The following is a 12,110-nucleotide window of genomic DNA, read 5'->3' as shown; positions in this document are numbered from 1 at the left end:
CTTCCTTCCTTCCTTCCTTCCTTCCTTCCTTCCTTCCTTCCTTCCTTCCTTCCTTCCTTCCTTCCTTCCTGACTCTAGCCACTATCTATCCGTGTGACCTTGGACTAATCATTAAATTCCCTGGCTCCCAGTCTCCTTAGCTGTACAATGAGGAGAATGGGTTAGATGCCCTCTACTCCAAATCCAGATGCCTTTCAAGTCCAGGTCTATGACCTTATGAAACCTCTTCCTACCCCATCTGCATTGCCCAACAAAGAATACAATAACAATACCTATACCAGCCTCAACTGTGTGCTTCCTTTAGGTGTTGGAACATTAATGTCAACCCAGGCATCTGGTGGATCATTCGGGGGCCTATTCTTATTTCCATCCTGGTGAGTTGTCTTCATCTCTGCAGCCCAGGCTCTGTGATGAGGGGTTCCAAGGAGGATACTGGGATAAATCCACCAGGTTTCCTAGGTGACAGAAATGTGGTCCAGTGTTCAGAGGACTGTTATGTGGAAAAGGGATTATTCTTTGGGGTAGCTCAAATGTAGCCAAGACACATATTTAGTATTGTGAAGTAGGGGTCAGAGGGCCCAAGGGAACAGAATGAGGGTTCAATTTGGGGCCAAGTGGAAGCATAATAGGACTAGCCATCATAGTAGTGTTAGCTTCAATGCTTGATACCACATCTTAAAGGGTCAATGATGAGCTGGAGCCTATCCAGAGGAAGGACAAGGGATCTGAAAACCATGTCATAGGAGGATCGTTTGCAGGAACCAGTGGATAGTTAGCCTGGAACAGAGAAGACCTGGAGACATGATAGCCATCATTAGATATATGAAGGAACAGGGAATAATTTTTGTAGTTCCTGAAAACAAAATGACCAATTAATCAACAAACATTTATTAAGCAACTACTATGTGCTAGTCACTAGAGTACGTAGGCACTTGCCCTTGCCCTGAAGGAACTTACATTCTCTGGCAACACGTACATCTAAAGATTTATATAAATTAAGAATATGTAAAATAAAACAAGGTAATTAAATAGCTGAGAGGAAAGTCCTAGTGTAGGAGATGGTATCTGAACTGAATTTTGAAGGAAACAAGAGAACCAAGAGTTGGAGAGGAGGAAAGAGGATGTTTCTAGTGTGGGAGCCTACCTGGGCAAAGACACAAGGAGGGAACTTGATTCAGGGGTAAAGAGTTTCCTCTAAAAAGGGAGGAATGAAGTTCACAGAGGGGACCTCCATCATCAAAAGGGACCAGGGAAAAATCTTGACTAGGCAAACTCCTGGGAGAACTAAAGAGGTCAGTTAATGTCTCTGGGAAGCTAAGACTAGTTCCATCTGGTTTTCTGATGGAAGATCTGGGTTATCTATGAAAAGATATCTTGTAATTTTGTAACTTTCCCTGCTACAATTACCAATAAGAAATCCTCTTAGAAAACCCACCAGAGGATTGTGTGTTTATTCCAGAGATGGATCATATTTATTAAGCCCTTTGCAAACCTTAAAATGCTATATAAATGCTAGCTATTAGTGTCCTTCCAATGAGAGTTATTTGTGTGACCATAAGCAGATCACCTAATCTTTCAAGGTCTCAGTTTCCCCATCTGTAAAATAGAGACATCAGTAGCATTCATTTTATAGCATTGCTGTGAGAAGGACACGTCAGATAAAATATTTAAAGGACTTCACAGGGTAAGAGAAGGACACTGGACTTAGAGTCAGAGGCCTACCCTGCTGGATTATGCTCTTTTTCTCTAAGTCTCCTTAGCTCCTAAATGATGGTGATGTAGAAAAAGCATTGGATCTAATGACCTCATTTTGAGTTCTAATCCTAATCAGCTCTAATGCAACTTGTGAGACCACTGATTAGTTGTATAAACCTATATGAACCTTAGTTTTCTCATCTGTAAAATGGGGATATTTTAATGTTCATATTTGTGTTTCAATATTTATATCTTAGCTACTATTGAATTATAACATAGTTCAATACTTGTATTTATGTTATTATATTATTAATATGTTACATAATATTTATAGCTTATAATAATAATAGTTCCAATTCATATATCACTTTATGCCTCATTACTTTACATAACACTTAACACCTTTTTTTAACCCTTACCTTCTCTCTTAGAATCAGTACTGTGTATTGCTTCCAAAGCAGAAGAGCGGTAAGGGCTAGGCAATGGAGGTTAAGGGACTTGCCCAGGGTCACACAGCTAGGAAGTGTCTGAGGCCAGATTTGAACCCAGGATCTCCTGTCTCTGGACCTGGCTCTCAATCCACTGAGCTGCCTAGTTGCCCCCTTAACAAATTTTCTGAAAGGGTCTTCTCACAACAATGCTATAAGGTAAGCACTATTAAGGGTCTCCATTTTACAGATGAGGAAACTGAGGCACTGGAAATTCAAGTGATTTGCCTATGGTCACACAAGTACCAATTGCCTGAGGGAAAAATTGAACTTGTATCTTCCTGACTCTAGATTCTGTGCTCTAATTCTACAATCACACCAATTCCCTTGTACCTATCTCTTAGAGTTCTGATATTAAGAGTGCCTTGTTGACTTTACTGGACTATATTACCTCCATACTTAGAGGCAGCCAAGTGGAACAGTAGATAGAGTGTCATGTCTGGAGTCAGGAAGACCTGAATTCAAATCCAACCTCAGACACTTACTAGTTGTATGACCCTAGGCAAGTCACTTAACCTCTGTTTGCTTTAACCCACTGGAAAAGGAAATCTCAAACCACTCCAGCATCTTTGCCAACAAAACTCCTTGGACAACATTGGCTTGCTGTCATCCACAGATCATACTCCTAGAAACAGCCCTTAAAACCATTTCCCCAGGAAGAGTCCCTGGTACATCTCTGCTCTGTAGATCCAGATACAGGATATTATAAAGTACATGAAAAATAACTGTGCTCCATCTATAGAATTTATATACATTATCTTTCTGATCCTCACAGCATCTCCCTGAAGTGGGAGGGGATTCTTTGCCCTCACTTTACAGGTAGGAAAGCTAGATAGCTAATGGCTCCAGGTCATACATTACATCCAAGATTTAGTCCCAGCTCCTACAGCATCACAGCTCAGGGCTCTTTCTCAGGGAGCTAGTCACCAAACACCAAAGCCACATCCTGAGAATTCCTGTAAAGACACTTACCTGTCAAGGTGCTGTTATTTTCTCTAAAGCTGGGATTCTTAAGACCATAAACTTAGACCTTAAATCAATTTTTAAGAATAAATTCAAAGACAGCTAGGTGGCTCAGTGAAAAGAGAGCCAGAACTGGAGATAGGAGGTCTTGGGTTCAAATGTGGTCTCAGACACTTCCTAGCTGTGTGACCCTGGGCAAGTCACTTAACCCCAGTTGCCTAGCCCTTACTAGTCTTCTGCCTTGGAACTAACATTTAGTATTAATTCTAAGGTTAAGGGTAAGGGTTTGGTTTTTTTTAAGTATTTTGTATTGAGGGTGAAGGAGTGACCATAGGGATATTTCCATTAGGATGAGATATGAAGGAAAGAGAGACCCTAGGACAAGATGAGATCAATATTAGGAAGCTGCTTACCAGGAGGCAAATGAGGCCATAAAGAATCTGACATGCCTAAATAACAAGTGGAATATGCTGGACCTGGAGTGGAGAAGATCTGTTTCAATTTCAAGCTCAAATACTTCCTAGCTATGTGGCCATGGGCAACTCACTTAACTTTGTTTACCTCAGTTTCTTTATCTATAAAATGGGAATAATAATAGTATCTACCTCTCAGAGTTGTTGTGAGGATCAGATGAGATGATAATTGTAAAAGTGCTTAGCATAATGCTTAGAAGATAGTGCCAAAGCTATATAAATGTTAGCTAGCTAGCTACCTAAAGATCTGGGCCTGGAGTCAAAATCTGGCCTCAGATGCTTAGAAGCTATGTGACCTAGAGCAAGTCACTTACCCTCTATCTTCCTCAGTGCCCACTATTATAAAATGGAGATAATAATAGTGCCTACTTTGCAGGGTTGTTGTAAGGATCAGATGAGTTAATATTTGCAAAGTGTTTCTTAAAATGATACAAAGCATCCACTTAAAACCATCAGCAAGTATCAACTGTAATGGGGATAAGCTAGAAGGCACCCCAATAAGATGAAACAAGGATGCCCATTATCACCAATATTGTTTAACATAGTATTAGAAATGCTAGTAATAGCAATAAGAGAAGAAAAAGTAATTGAAGGAATCAGAATAGCCAAAGGGGTAATAAAACTATCTCTGTTTGTTGATGGTATACATGATGGTATATGTGGAAAATCCTGGAGAATTGTCTAAAAAGTTCATTGAAACTATCAATAATTTTAGCAAAATAGCAGGATATAAAATAAACCCATGTAAATTATTAGCATTTTTACATATTGCTAACAATGTCCTGGAAGAAGAGATAGAAAAAGATATTCCATTTAAAATAACCACAGATAGAATAAAATACCTAGGAGAATATCTGCCAAAACAATCCTAGGAACCACATGAATAGGATTATAAAACACTTTTTTTTTACACAAATAAAGTCAGATCTAAATAATTGGAGAAATAGTCATTGTTCATGGGTGGGCAGAGTCAATATACTTTAAATGACAATCCTACCTAAACTAATCTGCTAATTCAATGCCGTTCCAATTAAATTACCAAAAATTATTTTGAATTAGAAAAAAATGATAACAAAATTTATTTGGAAGAACAAATTAAAAACAAAAGAACCTTCAAAGGTTTTCTATTAAAAAAACGACAACATTTGAAAAGTGGTTAGTGCAGTGCCTGGCACATAGTAGGTACCTAATGAGTTCTTATTTCTTTCCTTCCTATATAAAAGTTAGTAAGTATTATCATTCAGGATACCCCAAACATCTCAATACACTTCTAATCTTTAATAAATTGCTATTTTAAAATAGCTTAAGTTTTGATAACCTAAAACTGTACTAAGATTTTGTGGACATTTTGTATAGTAATGATAACTAACATTTATTGTCACTTGCTGATGATGTGTGGTAAGATATGGAATCATTCAGACTATAATGAAGTAGCGAGGCAGAACTTTAAGATGGATGTGCCCAGGCCCCTGAGCAGTTTTCCCCAGGCTTATTTTCTTTCACGCTTTGGCAAAGGACACTAATACCCTCTCTACAAATTGCTATTACCACCCTTTCTCCTTCCTGAATTTCCCTCACTCAGTTAGCTCAGAAGAAAGGAGATGGCTTCCAACATTTATTATATTGTAGATTTATCAGTGGTAGAGTTTAGAGTTATCTGTTGTATTCATTTAGTCCAACCTACTGATTTTATAGGTGAGGAAATTAAGGTCCAGCAAGATCAAGTATGTTGTCCAAGTCTGCATAAATAGTAACAAAGTCAAGATTTGAATTCAGGTGTCCTTGACTTCCAATCCAGCATTTTTATTATTCCATTCACCTTTACTCTGCCCTCCTAGCTCTAGAATAAAAACACAATCTTCTTTTAAGTTTTCTAAGTTTTGGAAATTATAGAGGAAAAGATGATGGCAAGTTTTACAAATAAGAAAGACTTAGACTGGGTGATATAGTGGGAGAGACTGCTAGACTTAGAGATAAGAAGACCTGAATTGAAATCCTTCCTCAGACACTCAATAACTATATGATCTTCGGTAAAGCACTTAAACACTGTGCCTCAGTTTCCACATCTATAAAATGAAGGGGTTGATCTTGATACCCTCTAAGTGTTCTTCTATTTCTAAATTTGCCTCTCATCAGCTAGGTGGTACAGAAGATAAAGTGCTGGGTCTTAAATCAGGAAGATTTATCTCCTTGAGTTCAAATCCAGCCCTAGACACTTCTTAGCTGTGTGACTCTGGGCAAGTCACTTAACTTTGTTTGCTTCAGTTTCCTCATCTGTAAAATGAGCTGGAAAAGGAAATGGCAAACCATTCTAGGATCTTTGCCAAGAACCCCAAAATAGTATCATGAAGAGTCAGACACAATTGAAAAAACAACTGAAGAACAAATAGTCATTTGGATGCTACATAAATATCAGAGACAGGTTTTAAACTTGGGTTTTTCTGAAACCAAATTATACCACACTGCCTTTGTAGGGGTAGGAAGGTTAGACTAGCCAATATCTGAATATCCCCATTGACCTTTGCCACTCATCTTCCTTTGATTTTACAGGTTAACTTCATCCTTTTTGTTAATATTCTAAGGATCCTAATGAAAAAGCTCAGGACCTCAAAAATGAGAGGAAATGACATGAATCATTACAAGTAAGCAGAGCCCTTGTCAAAAACTTTACACTAATTAATCTAATCCCAGTTCTGTGCTAGGTGCTGGGGTGAGGTGGGGATAAGAGAAAAATAAAGGTCATCATCCCAGCTCTCAAAAAGCTTATAATCTTTATGAGAAAAGTTGATAGTTTTAGAGACTATTTCATCATCACCACTACCACCTCTCTCTCTCTTTCTCTTTCTTTCTCTCTCATACACACACACACACACACACACACACACACACACACACACACACACACACACACACACACTCAAGGAAGATCTCTTGGAATAGGTGGGATTTGTTTGGGCTTAAAGGGGTCAGACTGGAGCTAGCATCTCCCCATGTCCTTCAATATCTATCCACAGACGACTGGCCAAGTCCACCCTTCTGCTGATCCCTCTCTTTGGTGTGCACTATATCGTCTTTGCTTTTTCCCCTGAAGATGCTGGCAGTCCTACCATGGAGATACGGATGTTTTTTGAGTTGGCTCTTGGCTCATTTCAGGTAATTTTTAGAGAATGTGAATCTTATACTGCAAGAGAAAGAGAGACCTATTTTCCCTTCAAACAAGAGTTCTTTTGAGGGGTGTGCAATGGACCCCTTTAACAGTCTCATGGACCTTTTCTTAAACACACAAAGCAAAATCCAAAGAATCACAAAGAAAATCAATTATATTGAAAAATAGTTATCAAAATATACTTTTTCCCTCTGAAACCAAGGTGGTTTTGAGGTCACAGCATGGTGACAGGCAAGAGTCTTCACAAGAATTCTCTGGATGTGGCTTTGGTGTTTGATGGCTAGCTCACTGAGAAAGAGCCCTGAACTGTGATGCTATAAGAGATAGGACTGAATCTTGGGTGTAATGTATGACCTTGGACCATTATCTATCTAGCTTTCCCACCTGTAAAGTGAGGACAAAGAATTCCCACCTACATCAGGGGAATGTTAAGGATCAGAAAGATAATATATGTAAATTCTTTCTATAGATGGAGCACAGTTATTTTTCAAGTACTTTATAACATCTGTAACTGGGTCTATAAATCAGGGATGTATCAGGTACTCTTCATGTCCAGGGTAACAGAACCAGTGATGTAGAATGATAGGAGTTGATGCTAATATATTTGGAAAATAACCTAGAATTCTGGAGAATATTATTCATGTCAGAATTGTAATGCTGAAATTTGGCTTTTAACATTCCTAGTTCTTGGGAAGTAATTATGTTATAGTGAAAAGACTGCTAGATTTGTAATAAAAGGACATGATTTCAAATTGTGGCTTTGCCATGCACTACCTGTATGACTTTAAACCTCAGTTCCCTCATCTGTGAAATGAACTGTGGACTTAAATCTTAATGGTCTCTTCCAGATCTAGATCTAGGACTCTATGATCCTAAGTATCCCTGAGAGTATATTTGGGTTAGAAGGACAGATTTCTCCCTCATCAGCAGTCTCTAGGTCACTCAAAGAGAAGTGGGTCCAAAGCACCTAAACAGAGTCCTAACTAGTGTTCTTGGTATCCAGGGCAAGTAGACTTAAATCAACTTTTAAGAATAAATTCAAAGTGCAAAAATCCTAAATAAAACACTGGCTTGAAGACTTCAAAAATGTATCAGCAATACAAAAATTGCATGTTGTGACCAGATAAGATTTATACCAGGAATGCAGCAATGGTTTAATATAAGGAAAACTATCAACATAATTGGCTATATTAATAATGAAAGTAATAAAAATCCTCTAAGTATAATAGATCCAGAAAAAAAAAGCCTTTTGATAAAATACAGCACTTATTCCAACTTTAAAAACTGGAAAGAGTAGAAAAAGAAATGGAAGGACTCAAAATGAACCTATCTCTTTTTGCAGATGATATAATGGTATATGAGGAAATCCCAAAAATATAACTAAAGGTTAGTTGAAGCTATCAATAATTTTAGCAAAGTAGCAGGATATAGAATAAACCCATTTAAATCATCAGCATCTTTACATATTTCTAACAATGTCTTCGAAGAAGAGAAAAAAGAGCTACACCCTTTAAAATAACCACAGGTAGAATAAAATACCTGTGTGTACACCTGCCAAAACAAACTCAGGAACTACATGATGGGATTATAAAACACTTTTTACACAAATAAATTCAGATCTAAATAATTAAGAAATATTCATTGTTCATGAATGGGCAGAGCTAGCATAATTAAAATCACAATCCTTCCTAAACTAATCTACTTATTCAATGCCATCCCAATTAAATTACCAAAAATATTATGTTTTTGAATTAGAAAAAATAACTTAAAAAAGGAATCAATTGAAGGGCAGCTAGGTGGATCACTGGATAGAGTACCAGAGCTAGAGACAGAAGGTCTTAGGTTCAAATCTGATCACAAACACTTCCTGTGTGACCCATGGGCAAGTCACTTAAGCCCAATTGCGTGGCCTTTATTGCTCTTCTGTCTTAGAACTGATACTTAGTATTGATTCTATGACAGAAGAAATAAATAATATTGACAGTGAGAGAGCAACTATAGGACATATATCTACATAGTCTTGAGGTATGAAGGATACTGAGACTCTAGAACAAGATGAGATCAATGTTGGGAAGGAAGCTGCTGACCAGATATAGAGCTGCCTAGGGGTAGAGAGGATGGACCACCTATTTTAATTAATCAGCCTTGTAATTAGGTGCTAAACTCAGTAGTTCCTGGATGCTGGCATATATGCACTGTCAGTGCCCCCAAAATTTTAGTGGCCTGAGGTAGCCATATCTGTCCTACCTTTGTTAAGATTCCATACCTGCCTTCTCCTGTTTGTGAAGACAAATGAGAGAGTGACTGCTTTGATGATACCCCATTGTAGTAGTTGTGGAATTCCCTGAGAATTTTGTATCATGAAAAGAAACAATTTACATTGCCTGATACTTTTAATATTCCAAAGTACTTCTATTCAAAGCACTACCTTTGTTGTCTCATTGGATCCTTGTAATACCCATGGGAGAAGTAGGTAGGGCAGATGGTATTAACTTAGAAAGAAGAGGGCAGTAGAGAGGTGAAATGATTTGCTCTGGGTTATACAGCTAGAGCTAATTGGTGGCAGAGGCAGGACAGGAACCCAGGTTGCTACACTCCCAGCACTGGGCTCTTTCCACTACATTTCCTCATGGACTGAGACTTCCTGTTTTCCTTGAAGCAGTGGTTTGTGGTTAGTCTTTCTGAATCCCCAAGTTAAGTCCACTCAGCTACTTTTCATCTGAGGGACTTGTCAAAACAAAAAGTACTTTCTGGATTTTTCGCAAGAATATTTTTACTGACAACTCACATGAAAGGAAATGAACTTTCAAATTTGTTTATATATGGTTAGTTCTTTCTGAGGAGAATGACTGTACAACTGAGGAAAAACTAAGTAAGCAGGCCATTTTTTCACCACTCTATGTTCCCACCCTCTCCTGGCCAGGACAAGCCATTGTTGGAGAGAGGAGATTGAAATAATAAGGAAATCTAGCCTTATATGTACTTGAACTAGGAAGTAAACTTCATTGTGTGATTTAAGGGTCATCAAAAAGACTTTTTGCCCCCAATTTCTTCAATTCTGTAGACCTATTGCTGATGCCTGAATTTCTGTTGAACAATCATTTCTTTGGTCTTGGCTTTATCTGTTAAAATATGAATCCCAATAATAACTGAATAATTTAATAAAGTGATATTAATGCCTTAGTGTGAATTCATTTATAAAATCTTTTCCTCCTCTGTGACAGAGGAGAGATGGTTTTGTGGAGAGAATGGAATGTAGGAGGGATGGCAGAATGAAGAAAGAGATCCAAAACATATTACTCTGCTGAATAATAATAAGCCTTCAATTAAGGTGGTGACTTGGTGGCTCTAAAAGGTTAAATGACTTACCTGGGAGTCCTAAAGCTAGTAGGTGCTGGAAGCAGGATTTGAACCCAGATCTTCCAAGTACAGTATTCTGAAAGAAAAGAGCCTGGGAGCCTGTTCTGGACAAAGATCTGGCTTTATTGTGAGCAGAGAAATCAAAGGGCCAAAAGTCTGAAGGTTTCCTCCCAGTTCAAAACCTGAGAACTCAAAATGCAAAATATACCCCCTTTTATAGTTTCATGTCTGACCCCAACACCTCTTCTTTCTGAGAAATCCCACAAATCCTCAACCCCCAAATCCCACTAGTCCTTAAAAGGGGGCTCCTGAGGGCTTGTGCTCTCCTATCCATTTCCCATGGGCCTTCAGAGGATCCAGGGTTCCTGTCCTTTAAAAGCTCCAGTTCTCTGAGGGCTCCTGTCCTCCATGACTTTTGGATGGTCCTCTGATCCCTGTAGCCTCTTACATGAATTAGTCTGATATAAAGTACATTATTATAAAAGAGATTCACACACCTAGGATCAACACAGTAACTCAGTTACAACTCTGGTCATATCCTGGGACTACACTCTTAATCTAGTTACATACACAGACTCTCCTCTGGGACCAACTTCTTATTATAAATCATAGTTACATCTTATAGTTCTAAGATTATAATTTGATTGCACTCCAAAGCATTGATTAAGCTATTAATTATTCATTTTCTGATTACAACTCCATGTATAACACCGACCATGATGCTTCTCAAAGAATAGGTGTTTTGGTGCTTGGGGCAGCCTCGTGTCCTGTGGATGGAAAGTTAGAGGACACAGCAGATCATGGAATCTTAAATCTAGTGCTGCCAGGTAGAGGCCATCTAGTCCAACCTTTTCATATTACAGGTGAGGAAAGTGAGGCCCAAGGAGATTAAGTGACTTGCTTGAATCACACAAATAATGAGCATCAGTGTCTAGAACTTGGACCTAGGTCCTTTGACTGCTGAACCAGTCTCTTTCCCCTGTCCCATGATGCCTCCCATGGAAAAATCTGCCTTTCCTGCTCTGAGACATACTTGTCAGGGAATTCTGGATTGGGCCAACTAGGTTCTAATACTACCATTCTAATACTGTCATTCTTTCTCCTGGCAGGGCTTGGTGGTAGCCATCCTCTACTGCTTCCTCAATGGGGAGGTAGGTACTCAAAGGATGCTCCAGAAAAGCCAAAGATTTCTAGTTCCAGGAAGAAAAGGCACCTGCAATAATCTGAAGGGATGTCTGGAATGGGTGGTGCCAGGGGGCAGGAAACCCTGGGATGAGCAAAGAGGAAAAAGAGCCTGGCACCTGCCCAGTTTCAGGCTAGCTGCCAGCCTGGTTCTACTCTTTGAGTAGCTCATACCTTATAGCTGCTACCTTGGCTTCTTTTGAATGGCTTGGGTTATGCCTTTTGACTCCTGCTGAAGATGACATTTGAGAACCTAGGAAGAAAGAAACCATGCATGAGAAGGAAATATTAGATTCTCTTAAATCCCCAGAGGCATTAGAGGAATCAGTCTAGTTGAGTAACCTTCTGCCTCTGTGCTGACTGCCCTATCCTAGGATATATTGCCACTTTTTTTTTAACCCTTACCTTCCATCTTAGAGTCACTACTGTGCATTGGTTCTAAGGCAGAAGAGCAGTAAGGGCTAGGCAACTGGGGTTAAGTGACTTGTCCAGGATCACACAGCTGGGAAGTGTCTGAGGCTACATTTGAACCTAGGACCTCCCATCTCTAGGCCTGGCTCTCAATCCACTGGACCACCCTGCTGCCCCCTCTGCCACTCATTTTAAAGATTCTCAAAGGTCTTCAGAGTAAGTTCTGAAACCTCCTCATCTACTCAAAGCAGTTTCTCCCTTCCCCTCACCAAAACCCTAGAACAGAGAAATGGTTAGGCAAGTACACCAATAAGTCAACAATTACTTGTTAAGGAGGCAGCTAGATGGATCAGTGAGCCTAGAAACGGGAGG

The 12,110-nt window shown here is 39.0% G+C and overlaps 1 protein-coding gene across 1 annotated transcript in view; it reads left to right on the top strand.

Moving 5' to 3' along the window:
- SCTR (secretin receptor) overlaps window positions 1–11,494 on the top strand; it is a 105,708-nt gene extending 94,214 nt beyond the window's left edge. Inside the window, exons 9-12 of the mRNA XM_044669139.1 lie at window positions 305–374; window positions 6,170–6,261; window positions 6,634–6,772; window positions 11,255–11,494. Coding sequence (XP_044525074.1) covers window positions 305–374; window positions 6,170–6,261; window positions 6,634–6,772; window positions 11,255–11,494 — 541 coding nt within the window. The remainder of the gene's footprint in view (window positions 1–304; window positions 375–6,169; window positions 6,262–6,633; window positions 6,773–11,254) is intronic.
- The last annotated feature ends 616 nt before the right edge of the window (window positions 11,495–12,110 follow it).

This window comes from Gracilinanus agilis, chromosome 3 (assembly GCF_016433145.1).
Source record: "Gracilinanus agilis isolate LMUSP501 chromosome 3, AgileGrace, whole genome shotgun sequence".
NCBI lineage: Eukaryota > Metazoa > Chordata > Mammalia > Didelphimorphia > Didelphidae > Gracilinanus > Gracilinanus agilis.
This window is presented reverse-complemented; position numbering and strand designations above follow the sequence as displayed.